The 17,594-nt window shown below is 46.9% G+C and overlaps 1 protein-coding gene across 1 annotated transcript in view; it reads right to left on the minus strand.

Annotated features, from left to right (window-relative positions):
- The window catches only part of PGM2L1 (phosphoglucomutase 2 like 1), a 38,877-nt gene that overhangs the window by 6,983 nt on the left and 14,300 nt on the right, over positions 1 to 17,594 (minus strand). Inside the window, exons 2-11 of the mRNA XM_072327005.1 lie at positions 12,158 to 12,325; positions 8,080 to 8,186; positions 5,809 to 5,893; positions 5,390 to 5,473; positions 3,731 to 3,924; positions 3,032 to 3,221; positions 2,699 to 2,793; positions 1,770 to 1,950; positions 1,072 to 1,165; positions 168 to 297 (exon numbers count right to left, since the gene is read on the minus strand). Coding sequence (XP_072183106.1) covers positions 168 to 297; positions 1,072 to 1,165; positions 1,770 to 1,950; positions 2,699 to 2,793; positions 3,032 to 3,221; positions 3,731 to 3,924; positions 5,390 to 5,473; positions 5,809 to 5,893; positions 8,080 to 8,186; positions 12,158 to 12,325 — 1,328 coding nt within the window. The remainder of the gene's footprint in view (positions 1 to 167; positions 298 to 1,071; positions 1,166 to 1,769; positions 1,951 to 2,698; positions 2,794 to 3,031; positions 3,222 to 3,730; positions 3,925 to 5,389; positions 5,474 to 5,808; positions 5,894 to 8,079; positions 8,187 to 12,157; positions 12,326 to 17,594) is intronic.

A 17,594-nucleotide genomic window follows, 5' to 3' on the forward strand; every position in this document is an offset into this window, starting at 1 on the left:
AACAATGGGAAAATAATACACTTCTCGCACTGACAGGCACAAGACACCCACTACCCCTCTAGGAAGCCTGATCCAATGTTCAACCCCCCTCTCTGTAAAGAATTCTTTCCCTCAAGTCCAGCCTGGTGCAGCTTTGTCCAAAATAGGAACGAAAAAGGCCAACTTACTTTTCATACACCTCTATGAGTTTCTGTGCTAGCGACAGGTTCTTGGTCTCCAGGTAAGCTGCCATTTCTGCTATGACCACAGCCGCGCTCACACCATCTTTATCCAGCACTGAGGTGCCACACATGAAGCCTGGAGACAACAAAATAATTGTGGAATATGAAACTGGCATGAACTGATACTGATATAGACTTGGTAACAGAAAATACAGTGTTCCACAGTACTGCCAAGCTGCCTTCTATCTGAAGGGATTCATTAGCAACATCTTCATTCCTTACTGTTAGAACTTCCTTGAATTCTATGAATATGGGAGGGAACTGGTATGGGCAAAAATGCTCTTCAGTAAGGGCTTCATTTTCACATGCTCTACTGCGTATGAATGTGGCATCCTAAAAAGCTGCTCTTCATCTTGAAGAAGTAGAAAATTCCTATAGCTGAAACATTCACTGCACATTTCTATGCCAATGGGGGGTGTTAGCAAGACTGCCAAGGCCAACAGAGCACTCCAGGCTATATCAGCAGGACTAGATGACTTTTAAAGGTTCCTTCCAACTCTAAGGACTCTATGATTCTATGATTCTATCCACACTAGGCAGCCAATACCTGCCCAGGGCTAGATTTCCCTCTGGCTGCTGGTATGAAGTAGTCTCTTAGGTTGTATTTTACCAGAGGGCAGTGTTGGGCTCTTGGAGGACCTGCTATATTGGTGTAATGCAGCAAGCCTTTGGGCCACCAAGTCCTCACAGAGTGGACCCATAAGTCATTACATTGCTTAAGAACAGATCCTGTGCTTAACCACAGCTAACAGGCTGTGAAACAACAGCAATTCAGCAACCAAGAACACACTTTTTAGATACATTCCCCCTGCACAGTTCCCAGCAGTTGAAAGGGATATCCAAGACATACCAATAGACTCTTCAAAGGCAAAGAGAACTTCTTTTCCGTTATCCAGGAGATCTTTGACTCTGCTTCCAATCCATTTGAAGCCAGGGAGTGTTTCCTGAAACAGGGAAAATAAAACAGATGGCACTGCATTCCAATCCTCCACCACTTGGTTTAAAGTCGAGCAATGAAGTGGACCTCTGAAGGTCCAGAGGAGGCCACAAAGATGCTCAGAGGGCTGCAGCACCTCCCCTACAAAGACAGGCTGAGGGAACTGGGCTTGTTCAGCCTGGAGAAGGTTGTGGGGTGACCTCATTGCAGCCTGCCAGGACCTGAAGGGAGCCTACAGACAGGAGGGGAGTCAACTCTGTGAAAGGGCAGATAACAGCAGGACAAGGGAAATGGTTTGGAGTTGAAGGAGGGCAGATGGAGGTTGGATGTCAGGGAGAAGTTGTTTACAGAGAGTGGTGAGGTGCTGGAACAGCTGCCCAGAGAGGCTGTGGATGCCCCGTCCATCCCTGGAGGTGTTGAAGGCCAGCTTGGATGGGGCCCTGGGCAGCCTGGGCTGGTATTCAATGTGGAGGTTGGTGGCCCTGCCTGTGGTGGTGGGTTGGAGCTTCATGATCCTTAAGGTCCTTTCCAACCCAGGCCATTCTATGATTCATGTGATTCTATGATCAGGTTTTTTCCCTCAAGATGGCATCAGTAAAACCCCTGCTTACTTCAAAGTTGAATCCTTCTTTAAGTGCAATTGCCCTCAAAATTTTCGAGGAAACCGTGGTCGCTAGCATGTAAACATTCTTCACATCAGCATCTTTGGAGCAGTTTTCCTTCCAGCGAGAAAACATCCACCACCCAAACAACGCCGCCAGCTCGTTCCCAGTGAACACCTTCCAGCAGCCACTGCAGACAGCACAGAAAAGAGCTCTTAGGTTTCCCAGGAGGATTCAAGCAGGGGAAAACATTTTCTGCAGTGACTGGAACAACAGGAGTCTGAGCACACTACTGACAAAGCCACCCTACCAAGAGGACTCCACATTTCTCACATCTCAATGACTTACAAGCCCAGTGCATTCTGCTAGCAAGCAAAGATACCCATTCAGTTACCTCGCTATCAACTTCTATATCAATCTCTAAGGTCTACACACTGCAGTCAGGCACTGCCTGCACAATAGGAAATTACTACTTACACTATTAGCAGATTTTTGGCCTGTTAGTGGAAGAAAAACAATTTCTATTCAATATAAAGTAGGCAGGAAGCAAGAAACAAGACCCCACAACAGCTAGCTGTCCCAAGGCAGCATTTAATAGCCTAGTCTAGGAGCTAAATGAAAATGTGAGAATGGGGACGCACTGAAACAGGTTGCCCAAGGAGGCTGTGGGTGCCCCATCCCTGCAGGCATTCAAGGCCAGGCTGGGGCAGCCTGGGCTGCTGGTTGGTGACCCTGCACATAGCAGGGGGTTGGAACTGGATGAGCACTGTAGGCCATTTCAACCCAGGCTATTCTATCACTCTATGACTCTACGACAATACCCACAGAGTTAAGTGACAACAGGAAGGTGTGCCTTTAAGGTGCGTGTCTTTGGGGCACAGCAATTTTCACAACCTATTCAACCACGAAGAGATAAAACAGAAGGTCCCATTACTTACTTCTGCTGCTCTGCCACTGCCAGTCTGTCTGCATCAGGATCAGTGGCCACGACTACTTTAGCGTTTTCCCTCTCTGCAAGCCTCAGTGACAACTCCTGGTGAGGGAAGAGAAAGGGGAAAAAAATCACAAAACCAAATAAATGCATTGTTGCTCCTAAGCTACACATAACATGCAAAACAACCTCCAAGAGCTCATACAGATGGCTCAGTGAGTTTAACGCAGCTCAAAGCCAAGTATTCTCCGTGCCTTCCCCAAATCATTTTTCATCAGAGTATCTTATTGAAATGAAGTTAAGTCCACAAGGGCACCTAAATGAGACAAAGCAGAAATACCAGCACAGATTCTCCTTCTTCAGGATTTGGGCATTTAACAGTAGAGAAGTCTGGATCTGGATCTTTCTGTTCAGGTACAGGAATGGGAGGTTGAAAGCCAAATGCCTTGAAAGCCCATTGAACGTAGTCATGTCCAACTCCATGAAATGAGGTATGAACAAACTTCAGACTTGTCTGCATGTTTATCTCCCTGATAAGGAAAGAAGAAATTCAGTAAGGCTGCAGTTAAGTTTGCATAGACATCAAGTTGGGAGTTGAGTGTTGATCTGCCTGAGGGGAGAAAGGCACTACAGATGGACCTGCATAGACTGGATCGATGAGCCAAGGCAAACTGTATGAGTTTCAATAGACCCAAGTGTTGGGTCCTGCATTTTGGTCACAACAACCCCAGGCAACCCTACATGCTTGGGGAGGAGTGGCTGAAAGCTGCCTGATAGAAAGGGACCATATTGTGCTGAATATGAGCCAGCAGTGTGCCCAGGTAGCTGAGAGGGCCAATGGCATCCTGGCTTATATCAGGAATGGTGTGGTGAGCAGGACTAGGGAACCATCAGTTTCTGTATCAAACTCCTTCCACCATCCTTTCAGGAGGAGGGCAGGACAATGGCCTCAGACAGGCAGTGATGTGGCAGAGCAGAGCTTCTGTGAACCACAAAGACTTAAAAGCATCATTTAAGACCATTTCGTTTCATACTACACCTGTGGTAACAGATCTTTTTCAGATCCTCCATATAAGAGTCACAGATTTTCTTCAGAGGATCCTGCCTAAGAGGACTGGTGTCTACAAGGTTCTCGTTCCAGGATCCGTTCCATGGTTCAACACACTCTTCTATGCATTTTATGATTTCCTTATCGTGAGGGGATTTGATCTGAGCTCCATTTTCCCAATAAACCTGGTAGGAGTTTAAGGAAAACACGACACGGTTTATTTCCAAAGCCAACCGACTTCATAAATACTCTTAGCTATAGGATTTCAAGCACTGCCTGCTTCAGACTGGCCTAATCCTCAACTCGTTTGGAATCCCAGCATAGGACTGAAGTCACCAGACAAAGTTATTCAGTTGCTACGACTGAAATCATTGGGACATGAGACATTCAGACCGGGAAACCCACCGTGCTGCACAAAGTGTAGCAGAATAGAAGCGCTGCCTTCTGCACAGCCTGCCGTGCCTTTAGAAAAAAAGCAGCACAACTTGTTTCTGAAGTCGAAGCAGAACAGATAAGCACTGTGCCAAGGTGCATTTTTCCCATAGCTGAACAACTGTAATCTCACAGCTAGAAATGCTACCAAACCTGAGCTAAAAAAGAAAGCCGTTGTTGCAGACTGATTCAGATGCCTGTTTCCCTATAGTTTGTTTCCAATTGCACCGCTGCTCTTCCCTGTGCAGACTTTCTTCTCAGACCATCCCATCCCTCTTTTGACTCATTATCTCCAAAAGGACAATCTTGTCAAGCTGTCCAAAACCTTCCCAAGTTGCTGAACTGATGGTAAAATCCTCTGCCTCTAAAGACAGAGACACGGTGGCTTCTCAATAAGCTAATAATAATGGAAAACTGACAGTGCTTGTTACAGGCAAGCAATGTAAATACTGAAGTAGACAAGGAACATGTGCAGTGCAGTCACCTGCAGGAGCTCTCTGTACGCAGCCAGACTGGTTCTCCTATCATTGCCATTCCTCACCAAGCTGCTACTGAGCCCCCAGAAGGCTGGTTTTAATTAAAGTTTAGAATTCAGTTTAGGTCCTTTAAAAGCTAAGCAATGAAATAATGTGCAATATGCTATGACGGGTGCTTTGCCAATCCAGGCTTTCAAAATGAATCCACCTACCTGTCTCTCACTGCCCAGGTAACACAGTCTTGCAGGGAGCACACAGAGCTTTATTAAGCAGCAATAAAGTGCGGTCACCTGCTGTGTTCAGACACTGTTAGTGGGCATGGTGGGGACGGGTTGACACTTAGACTTGATGATCTTAGTGACTTCTTCCAACCTGAATGATTCCATGACTCTGATTCACTGAACTTCTAGCTCTGTTATAAATCTGTTTTTAAACCTAAGAGGTGACCAGATAACAAAGGGCTGAAGCATCCTCCCATCTGTTGCTTTGACCCTATGGACTGTCACAATGCATTTGTGTTCAAGACATACAAGCTTTAGTGGTGTTTAGTTCTAGTCTCAGAGGAACATGCGTGTCATTCAGGTTACAGAAGGATGAGTTACTTGGAATCACATTTCCTTCTAATGTGCACACACAAATAGTGCAGAAGAAGCCAAGACTCCCCCCAGCACATCCAAGGCACGCAGGTAATATGGAAAGCAGCTGGCTGCAATGTACTATAAGCTTCAGGGCTAAGCCTTACCTTGTACCCATTGTCCTCCTTCCTGTTGTGGGATGCTGTGATCATTACGCCAGCGACAGCTTTGAGCTGCTGAACAGCATAGGGCTAAAAAAGAAACCCAGAGATGGTGACTTCCTCAAGCATTTTGCAGCTGGCAGAAGGACGGCGTGTTCTTAGGACAGTTATTAGGATGCTACAGGAGAAAGAGCTCCACGTTCACCAGCTTATTTGAAAAGCGTACAAGCAAATGCTCATCAGTCTGCTCTCTGAAGCTGGTAACAGAGAGAAAGCTTGTTCAGAACAGCGCTATTTTGTTGCGTGGCAACGTTATTCCCAACTCCATAAACATCACTGTTAAATGGCCAACTAAAGAAAGCCTACGCTGGGGTCACTCCAGCACTGAGAAAGAAAAAGATGATGCAAAGAAGACAATGACTCACCACGAAGGGCGTAGGGACATACGTTGAAAAGAAGTATACAGGTACATCTTTAGCCAGCAGGACTGCTGCAGTGAGCTTTGCAAGCCTACCAACACGAGACAGAAAATACTCAGTCAACCCAACTCTCATGACAATCCAACAGCCGCAGGGCATTGCTTTCAATTCTGTTTTGCTTGTTTCTTAAACCCTTGCACTGTTTCATTTTGGTTTCCCTGCATTGCATACACTAATCATTTTGGGGCTGTAGAATTGGACACTTTTCGTTTGCTGCTTGAAGGGCATAAGGCACTTCAGTCATGTGAATAAAGCAATGATATCAAGAAAAGATAGAGCCTTCTGATGTGGCACTCGTCCTTAATTGAAGGACCAAAGTGAGCTCCCTGAAACAAGGAAGTGCCAGATCCAAAACCACTATCAGTATTTTTAAACCTTGCCTTCGTATTAAACTCGTCCTCCCAAGAAGCAGGGAAACTCCTTCTCTTTTACAGAGCAGTTTGATACGAAGCTGCTCTTTTCAAGGCAGCTCAGAAATGAACAGCAGCAACTCTTGCTCAGAGGGAAAACCAATGAGAGATTAAATAACAAACATCACCTTCGCTCACTTATTTCTACAGACAAGCATTAACCATTTGATTCCATACCTTCCCACGATGAGTTTATATTTCAGGTACACAGAATTCTACTGCAGCTTTTGCCAAACGTAATCTGATATCACAGAAAAGAATTTGAGAGCTAAAATTCTAGCTGAAGGCACAGAAATCTTGCTCCTGTAACACAATAACTTAAGTCAACTGCATTACGGGATACCATCAGGAGAGCTGCCATCTCCTTTGATACTGGAATCGATGCAAGAAAGGCACAGCATCACTCAGGCAGCGTGGGGTGAGCAGGCTGATTGGACTGACAGCTCTCTTTTGGGGAGGTTCAGTTTGATTTTAGAACTATTGTAAGGAAAGACAAGTGAGAAATGCTTGCTCCTTCAGCCTGTGAAACATGGAGACTGTGCTACATCAAGTCTGAATTCCATGTTGCTGTTGCTGAAAAGGAATGTTTTTTGCCCTGCAGAGGAGGACATGGGGGTCCTGGTGGATGAAAAACTGAGCATGAGCCAGCAGTGTGCTCCTGCAGCTTAAAAGCAAATGGGATCCTGGGCTCCATCAGCAGAGGAGTGGCCAGCAGGGACATAGAGGGGATTGTCCCTCTCTGCTCTGTTTTTGTGAAGCCCCATCTGCAGTGCTGTGTCCAGGTCTGGGGCACTCAATACAAGAAAGACAGGGAGCTGTTGGAGAGGGTCCAGAGGAGGCCACAAAGATGCTCAAAGGGCTGCAGCACCTCCCATACAAACACAGGCTGAGGGAGCTGGGCTTGTTCAGCATGGAGAAGAGAAGGCTGCGGGGTGACCTCATTGCAGCCTGCCAGGAGCTGAAGGGAGCCTACAGACAGGAGGGGAGTCAGCTCTGTGAAAGGGCAGATAACAGCAGGACAAGGGAAATGGTTTGGAGTTGAGCGAGGGAAGATTTCAGGGAAGATCTCAGGGGGAAGTTGTTTACAGAGAGTGGTGAGGTACTGGAACCCAGAGAGGCTGTGGATGCCCCGTCCATCCCTGGAGGTGTTGAAGGCCAGCTTGGATGGGGCCCTGGGCAGCCTGGGCTGGTATTCAGTGTGGAGGCTGGTGGCCCTGCCTGTGGTGAGGGGGGGTTGGAGCTTCATGATCCTTGAGGTCCCTCCCACCCAAGGTCATTCTGTGTGTTTCTGTGTACAGTTTTCCTCATACTACCGCATTTTTCAACTGTGCATAATCCAGGCAACCTGACTGCCAGCCTTGCACGTGCAAAGCAGCAGATATGTTTAAAACCCTCACGCCAAAGCCTGCTGGATAACACACAGCACGTATCTAAAAGTCAGAAGGAAAGGTGGGGAGACACGGGATGTGAGGGAATGGAAAACCCTTACATGACAGCTGCTTCTTGAAAAGCCATTGCATTATGTGCTCTGTTACACCTTCACATCCAAATCTCTGTCTGAGCTTATCAACATTTTAATGTCTGCATTGTGTTCTTGCACTTTTAGACTGTAAACTCTCTAGTGAAGCAAGCAGGGCTCCTGGGATTACAAAGGCTCAGTCCGTGCCTCTTTTTATTACTATTTAAATGGGCGAAGGGAAAAGGCAAAGTGGGCACACTTCGTAACATAAAACTGTTCTGATAGAAGGGAATATATTCAAAGCCACAATTTCATTTCTAGTCTTGCAAATGTAATCAATACTCATACTTCTTACTGCTGCAGTTGCTGGTCACCTGACCTCGTGTGTCATATCCAACAACAAAGCCTCTCTGCTTAAAGTCTGAAAAGCACCTCTCAAGATACTTGTAGATGCCCTGGAGGGAAAAGAGAGAGAAAAAAAAGGAAGAATTAGCTCTAGTTTCACATACTTAAACATTAAGGATGTTTACATAAACATTAAAGGTGTTTTTCACATACAGATTAATGTCAATAGAAAATACAGCTCAGTAAGAACTGGGATATTCTTGTTTTCTGCTCTGCAGCTTCTCGTATTCAAACCAGCTTTTTAAAGACCCAGTTGATAAACATCCGTTATTTTCATTCTAAATCCATCCACTCAGACTGCAAGGGCCGTGTTGGTCAATGCCTGTCTTTATCCCTCTGCTCCCAGCACAAGTCAGGCATCCCTTCAGTACCAAATGCTCACCCTACGCATCTAACCTTGCATTAAAAGGATGCTTCCTTCTGACCCACTATTTCAAAAGAAAGCTTGTTGCTGTTGACCTGCCCCATTGAAGTCACTCACTGTAGCATAAACACAAGTTGTCTTGTCTCCTGTACATCACAGCAGAGTATTTCCAATGGCAATTGACCAGAGAAGACCTCAGGGCTGAGTAGGTGGAGGAAGTATTAAGCGTAACTGCATTAAAAGCAATTCTTTGTTGTGTCCTTCTGTAGATCTGACTTGGTACCACCAGCAAGCCTTAAGGCATGAACCTGGTCTGACTCCCAGCCATAAGACTTGCTTTAGATGAATTCTTTTAAGGTTATGCAGCAAGGAAAGGACTTCAAGCACTGACACGTGGACACAACTACCTCTTCAGAGAGCCATTTCAGCCACAGCTGTAGGCTTACTGCAGAGGGATGCACAGAGATACACTCCAATAAATTACTTGAATCCTGCTGAAACTGGATCCTGGCTCATGGCATGAGGTCACCTTCGCACCATCCCAACAACCTCAAGATCTTTCACTCGTGGTTGTAAAGAGATATGAGGGAGGGGAATGGGAAGAACGTGCTCACGTTTGGCTGGAACAGACTGAACATGACACAGGGAGATGGAGGTTTCTTAGCAGAAGGTCCTTCTTTGGCTAGTAGAGTCCTGATGTCAGGGCACTTTGCAGAGTGTATCCTGAACTCGTTCCTCAAACCCCAGGAAATTGCACAAGAAAGCCAAGGTTTACAAATGAAGCAGCACTACATGACATGAACTGGAACTGCATAGAAACAGGGAACCAACAGGGACAGGCAAACTGCTTCAGCCAAGGTAAGCTCACATGGAACAAACGATCGTATAACCATAGAATGATAGAATGGCCTGGGTTGAAAAGGCCTACAGTGCACATCCAGTTCCAACCCCCTGCTATGTGCAGGGTCACCAACCAGCAGCCCAGGCTGCCCAGAGCCACATCCAGCCTGGCCTTGAATGCCTGCAGGGATGGGGCATCCACAGCCTCCTTGGGCAAAGGATGCTCCCATCCACATGGGAGCAAAGAAAGGCACAGAGCTCTGTATGCAAAAGTAAATCCATCCACTGAACCCCCTCTTCTGGCAGCCTCAGCATCTCCAGGATTCCACATATCAAATTCCTTCCTTACCTTCACGTCCAAATGATGAACGTTTGGATGTTAAACAGGACAGAAAAGGATGCTTTATGCACAAGTTATGTCCCTACAATCTTCAGAAGAATCAGAAGCAGCTCCTGGGTACTTATGCCCTTCTGCATCTGACCTCAATGATCACCAAATTTCAACTCCCTGCTGCAAACAGGATTGCCAACCATTAAATCAAACACCAGATCAGGTTGTCCAGGGCCCCATCCAACCTGGCCTTCAGCACCTCCAGCGATGGGGTATCCACAGCTTCTGTTGTATCAACTGGACCACTCCAGTGTCATCTGCAAACCTGCTGATGCCAGAACTGAAGGAAGCATCGCTCTAAGATGCCCAGTTTAGATGTTAGAAACCTAAAGCAAACACTGTCAGACCTGACATGAAACCACAAAGGCCATACAGCCAAATAGAAGGTCAGGCTTCATACTCTGGTGAGCTCCAGCACGATGCTTCTCTTCTTTGGAAAGCACAAAGAGCTCTTGGAATTGGGTTTCATGTCAGAAGCTTGGGCTGTAGGTGTACAAATCAGCCACCAGCAGTGTCAGCAGCTTTAACAGAGTCCTGCCTGCTCCAAGCCTTCATAACTCTTTGCACTGAGCCAACAGAAAACAAATTATTTCAGCCCTATCTGTGAGGGTTTGATTTCAGAGCATTAACCTGCACAGACAGAGCCATATAAAAGCGTTTCAGTTCCGAGTACTGCAGCGAAAGACTTTAGTAACCCTTAATAAATCGTGTAATAAAACACCCTTTATCTTATGGCTGAAGTGCCGTTTACCAACAAAGCACCTGGCAGAGCAGACAAGTTTCAACAGGTTTATCCTAATGAGAACTTTCTATTGATACTCTGAGAATAATAAATGGTGGCAAATATATCAGTTTGTTTTATTTTCAGTCCTCAAGAAGAAGGACATTAAGAATATTTAACACACACAGTCCCGACCCCATTTGCATTTTATATGTTCATAAGGAAGGGAAATATGAAGCACCCATTGGCTGACTCATGTTATTTGTTTTCAAGACCAGAATCAACATGGAGAAAAAAGAAGGGTACGAGGCACTGAGGGAACAAGTCCAGAGGGTTGGCTGCTATTGGCTTAAACAACTACTCTTGGTTGTCAGTCAGCCTATAGAGCTAATCCTAATAGCCAAGACTGGTTCAAGGGAAAGATGTGTTAGCAGCAAGGAGCCTCTGCCACCAGTGTTAACCACCTCCATGTCTCTATGGCCCCTCAATTCCACTTACCAGCTCTTGTGCCTTTCTAACATGGAGCCTCATCACTATGACAGAAGGAAATTAAGGCTAAAGGCTGCGTGTCCAAAACTTTCCTTCATCCCATAAGACCCTTTCTAGCAGCAGTGCATTCCTCAAACCCAATGCACAACTACCAACATGACAGTCAAGTTCCAAGCTCTCCCCAATGCTTGCATCAAGAAGTCCATCACAAAACACTCTACTCCAAACTTCAAAGATCAACGTCTGTTTACAATGGTTGCTTATCAAATTATTCTACGATTTTATCTCTAACTCAAGTAGAAAGATTAAATCATAGATCAGCCTTGAAGCATCAGCTTTGCTGCAGGATGTAACACCAGGCCTGAAGTCTGAGGTTCAGCCCATTCCAACTACTTACTGACTTCTCTGTTTTAAAACAAGAGCTAAAGACAAAGCAACAGTAATGCAGAGGCACTTAACCACACTACCTAAATCCACTGCAAACAACACTATCAACTGCTGTCACCGGAAGGCCATCCCAGAAGCTAAGCAGTTTACAACAGATGTTCTTCGCATTCAGCCTATATTTGCTTTTTCATCTTACTCCCTGCTTGTTCTCCTCATAAAACTGCCTATTTGTTTTGTGTCCTCATTCACAACTTAAGCTAAAAAGAAAAGGCTTGTGGGGTTGGGAGTGGTTTTGCTTTTTGGGTTTGTTCTCTTCTGGTTATGTTGGTTTGGGTGATGGTCTTTTTATTCTACAAAATACTAACAGTCCTCATTAAAGGCAATGCTTTCCAGCTTCAGAGAAGTGTAATAGATTTAGATTAGATTCCAGCTGAAGTGATTCTATGATAGGACACCCAGTTGCTGTAATAGGCTGCCCAGAGAGGCTGTGGATGCCCCGTCCATCCCTGGAGGTGTTCAAGGCCAGCTTGGATGTGGCCCTGGGCAGCCTGAGCTGGTATTGAGTGTGGAGGTTGGTGGCCCTGCCTGTGGTGGGGGGGTTGGAGCTTCATGATCCTTGAGGTCCCTTCCAACCCAAGCCATTCTATGACTCTACGATGACATGATTAAACCTATTCAAGCTACTTCATTATCCTCCAGTCCTAAAACTTTTGATGCTATTGCCCTGCTATTGAAGGGCTTCGTTTCACCTTCAGTTTATCTTTCAGCAGAACAATTGTGACCCAAATGTTTACCATGAACCCTTTCAGTTCTCTCCTCTGCATCTCACCTGTGTTGACTGGATCACGGTGAGGTCGTTGATGTAGCAGAAGCCTGCTCCCATGGCAGAGCGAAGCCCGGCAGTCCCAAAGGTCAGCCTGCAGCAGAGGCGATCCCGCAGCTCCTTATGCTTTCCATTCTGCAGCAAGTTTTCAATCTGCTCTTTTGTTTTTTGGTTCTGCAAAAGACAGTGGAAGGTTTGCATTTAGTACTCAAAATCAGGACTGGAACTAATGTGCATATTGTATTCAAGCAGTTCATGGAGCTGCAGAGCAACAAGCCATAGAATCCTGGAATGGCCTGGGTTGCAAAGGCCCACAGTGCTCATTCAGTTCGAACCCCTTGCTATGTGTAGGGTCACCAACCAGCAGCCCAGGCTGCCCAGAGCCACATCCAGCCTGGCCTTGAATGCCTGCAGGGATGGGGCATCCACAGCCTCCTTGGGCAACCTGTTCCAATGCAGAATGAGCATACATTGTAAAGCTAGCTTGTACCACTTCTATCTGTACCATCCTCATTCACACAAACATACGAATGCATATCAAAGTGCTACTCCATCAGAAGGGAAATGCCCCCCTGCATCCTCCTAACAGCTGCCTTCAGCACTCCACACATGTGGATTATTTGGGAGGGTCTTGAGAAAATTGTCAAACACATAGAATGAAAAATACATCCGCAATTACTTCACAGCTCAGACAGAATGCATTTATACAGTACACAATAAAACCACTAAGCAAATAGAGTTCTCCAAAGAAAACCTTGGTGTTATATGATCTGAAAAGAAACCAGTATATAGAGAGAGTACATAGAGTATCATTAGCCCTGCAGAGCAGGACCTGGGGGTCCTGGTGGATGAAAAACTGAGCATGAGCCAGCAGTGTGCTCCTGCAGCTCAGAAAGCAAATGCGATCCTGGGCTCCATCAGCAGAGGGGGGGCCAGCAGGGACAGGGAGGGGATTGTCTCTCTCTGCTCTGCCCTAGTGAGGCCCCATCTGCAGTGCAGACTTCCAGGACCTAAAGGGAGCCTATAAACAGGAGGGGAGTCAACTCTGTGAAAGGGGACATAACAGCAGGACAAGGGAAATGGTTTGGAGTTGAAGGAGGGCAGATGGAGGTTGGATATCAGGGGAAGTTGTTTACAGAGAGTGGTGAGGTGCTGGAACAGCTGCCCAGAGAGGCTGTGGATGCCCCGTCCATCCCTGGAGGTGTTCAAGGCCAGCTTGGATGGGGCCCTGGGCAGCCTGGGCTGGTATTCAATGTGGAGGTTGGTGGCCCTGTATATGGTGGGGGGGTTGGAGCTTTGTAATCCTTGAGGTCCCTTCCAACCCAACCATTCTGTGGTTCTGTGCTTTATCTGTAAGAGTGAGCATCTTGCTGATGGAAAAGTAAATTCTGCTCCCCAAAGTGATGCCCGTATCAGTGAAACAACATTTTGCTTGTTTGAGTTAGGGAACATAAAGACAACAATTGCTTTCTGCTTTGCACTGAGGTCTTGCGACATCCCATTCACCTGTTCAAGGGAAAAAAATCAAAAACAAAGTACAATGTAAATGAATGAGCTTGATACAAAGCAATACACAAAGCCTTGTGCCAACAGGAAATGGGAGAGGATCCGAGGGAGGTCTCTATTTGCTATAAAGGGAGTTCCCAAGTTGCTGAGAAGGCTCCTGGTTCCAACCAGAGGGGCACAAACATCACACAGCAGAGCTGAGTGCTAGAAATGAATGCTCGTGTATCCTAAGCCCCATCATCTGAATGCCACTGCCAAAAGAAATGGGCACGTGAGGAGGAAAAGGTCAGCCAAGCACAGCAGGAAGAAGCAATGCCCATCCGACACTTGGCTACAGACATTCATTACACTTAAGAAGGAACAGCAGCTCTGTCAGCTGCACGTGGGGAGAACACATTTACTACTGTTCATAGCTGAGCTGAGAGTGATCAGCTATTGCTCCAAAAGGCATAATTTAAACATTTACCTTAAGATCCACAAGGTAGGAAATGCCAATCTCCTATGCCAATTGCATGCAGCATATCACGCTGGTAGCAGGGAGAACATCCATTGCTGATCACTCAAGTCTCCCCCTAGAGCATCTCCAGAACTGTGCTGCTTCCAGCAGGAAAGAAGGGTTAAAGAAGGCAAATGGAATCCAAAAGGCAAGGGTGAAACCCTGCTGGCATTTAACACAGAGGTCAGGCAGCTGCAGGGCTGTGAGCAGGGCAGCAGATCTGCACAGGGAGCAGCTCTGCAAGCTAAGCAAGCCAAGCAAACCATTGCTCACAGCACGGCTGCACAAGGCCTGGAGGAAAGCAAACCCATGGGGTGCTGCTCAGGGGCACCCAGACAGAAAGCAAAGGACCGATGGGAAGAGTTTGAGGCTTGAAACCCCTCATCTCACGCTGTCAGAATGCAGTATGTAGCTTCACTTTAAAGGGTGAGTGTGAGTAAGAGTGACTTTAAAGAGTGAGTGTGAGATAGTGAGAGTGGTGAGGTGCTGGAACAGCTGCCCAGAGGGGCTGTGGATACCCCATCCACCCCTGGAGGTGATCAAAGTCAGATTGGATGGGGCCCTGGGCAGCCTGGGCTGGTATTAGATGTTGAAGTTAGTGGCTGGGGCTTGGAGCTTCATCATCCTTGAGGTCCCTTCCAATCTAGGCCATTTCTGTGCAAATAAGGTCCCTCTGAGCCCCACTGCTGCCATTCAGAGGACACCTCACTAATGGCAAAGCACGTAGCACAGAGCCACAGTGCTTCAAAACCACACGGACCAACCTCCCAAAGGCAAAGAGGTTCAGAGAGTGCCTCACCCCTAAGCCTGTACCAACTGAGCACACAGGGCTGCAGACATCTGCTGTTAGCAAAACAGCTCCCCAGGCACGCACGCATGGGGCAGAAGGCAGCAATCAAGAGGCAGCAGCCACTGCTGCTACTGCTGCGGGTGGGGAAAGGTCCAGCACACACAAGGAGGTGACAGATAAGGGGACGGCAGCAGGGAAGGGGAGGTTGACACCACCTGAACGTGGCTGGGGCCAGAGAAGGGGTAAGAAAGGAAAGAGAAGCTTTTCACTAGAGACAGGACTAGAGCTGGGTTTCTGAGTGTGGCTCTTCCCCTTTTTCCTTCCTGCCTTATTTTCTCAGCCTTACAGCTGTATGTAAGACACTTCCAGTATCCAGTATATCCTTGGATATAAGGAAAAAGTCTTTTACAGTGGTGAGGCAATGAACAGGCTGCCCAGAGATGTGGTGGATGCTCCATCCTTGGAGACTCTCAAGGTGAGGCTGGACCAGGCCCTGGGCTGATCTACCTGTCCCTGTGCAGTTGGATTCCATGGCCTTCAGAGGTTCTTTTCAACTCTAAGGATCATATGAGCTCCTGCCCAGCTCATCACCTTACCAGGAGCAGAGCCCAGCTTGCCTTGTTGCAGGGCTTCCTCCTGCTCTTATGTCCCTGTTGCATTTAACCTCCCAGCTGGTCCATTCCCTCTGAACAACCCAACCCTCATGCACCCAATGCCATGGCTGTGAGCACCCTCCAGTATGTTCAGCCAGCCTTTTGAGATGTAAATTTGCAAAGTGTTCTATGTTTGCAAAAAGCTTTGAGGCTTGCAACTTGATAGGTGGGAAATGAAGAGGACCCAGAGGTCAGGCACTATTTGCTTATCCTATTTCAAGCTGCCTCTGCCAAGTATGGTCAGTGATTATAGTCAGTGAGCAGGGCTCAGTACTACCAGCAGTCTAACAGAGCTTCTCTGAGCTTCTCATTTTCCTACAAAGCTGTTGCACTAATATAAAGTCGTGGCAACACTGAAAACCAAGGGTTACTTCCTCTTAAAATGTTGTCATTTGTGCCTCTGACTTCAGTTCTGAGCCAGGAGCTTCAAATAACTCGCACTGCTGGTCCTGTGGTATTAAGTTTAAGGTGGCTGCAGTGGTTATACTTTGAGCAGAGGAAGGAGATGAGCCTGTTGGCAATGTGAGGTGAGTTTCAGCAGCTACCTCCAATGGTTTTGTGCCAGAATCAGACGTACAACTGAACTTAAGGGCCAGGTCCTGCAGCAGTTGAGATCCTGCAAGGTCAGCAGTTGGGGTTCTATTAAAAAAACAATCATCATCATCCTATTCTCTGCTCAATTCAGCATTAGATTCAGCTCTTCACATACTGCACCATTGCTTACTGAAAGAATTGCATTGCTTTTCCTGCAGCTCACCGGGATACGTCATCTGAAGAAACAGGAGAATACAGGTGTAGGGGCATTAGCTGAATTATTTCTTACTGCTTCTTTCTCTTCCAGCCATGTTAACAACACGTGCTGAACGCCAGAGTCAGGTTTCAAGGCGAGTATCCTGCCAAAATAGCTGACCATTTACAACTCCCACAGCAATCACTTTGGCTCTGCAGACACTCTCTGCCCTGAAAGAAGGGAGGAATGGAAAACAAAGTCTCAAGCTCGCTTGCAAAACAGCAAATCAACAAACTCAGTTCCAAACCCACCGGAGCATCTCATTGCAAGCTCTGCAACCCAGCAGGAATGCTGCACAGTAGCAGAGCTGAGTGCCCTAGACATGTAACTTAAGAGCAGTAATGGCACTTGAGACATCAAGATGCAGCTTCTACTTATACCTATAGGCATTGTACTTCAGAGGTAGGTTTCCTATCGTGTATCATTCCCCTGTGGCAGCTGACCAGAGGGACATTTAAACCAACAGCTCACCTTGCTCTGCTTTGCTTCTAAATGGAATGGATGAAACAGTAGAATGTTTGTTTTTGCCCCATGCACCCAAAACCACCAACCCAGCAGCACTCTGCACTAACAAACACAATGAGACCGCAGGGCAGGCAGCAGCACATCCTATCCCAACACTATGATGCCCTGCTTTGTGGATGCGCCCATTGCTTGTGGGTGCTTCATCTTCACTCAAGGGCTGCAGTCAAGGCAAGACCCAGGCTGGTACTTCAGCATTTCTCTACAAGATGTTCCTACACTTTCTGTTCCAAAACCACACGTCCCCAAACTGATCCTGACCATCTTTCATACCCGACGTGCTTGTTATCTGGCTGTTCACACAGCCCATCCTACCCCAGGGCTGATGGATTTGGAGGGGGAAGAAAGATCCTTGTATAAAGGGTAACGGTACCAACATGTGTGGAAATACATCTCAGAGGTGAAGTCTGAGGAACATGAGGTTGGCAAAAGGCATGAAGTGAAAGATAAGGAATAACAGAGAAAGATTTATTCCTTGTACATCTGCAAAGGGACAGGGGCTGACAAGGGAGCCCGGCAGCAGGCAATGCCACAGGTAAGGCAGGGGCTGCAGTGGCCCAGGGGGGACAGGAAGATGCTTCAACTTGGAACATGAGGGGATGCAAGAGCAAAGCAGTGCAATAGGGTACTGCTCCTACTCCTGCTCATCAACTCCTGTTGAGCTCCAGGTGGAGATGGGAGACAGA

Source organism: Excalfactoria chinensis, chromosome 1 (genome assembly GCF_039878825.1).
Source record: "Excalfactoria chinensis isolate bCotChi1 chromosome 1, bCotChi1.hap2, whole genome shotgun sequence".
NCBI lineage: Eukaryota > Metazoa > Chordata > Aves > Galliformes > Phasianidae > Excalfactoria > Excalfactoria chinensis.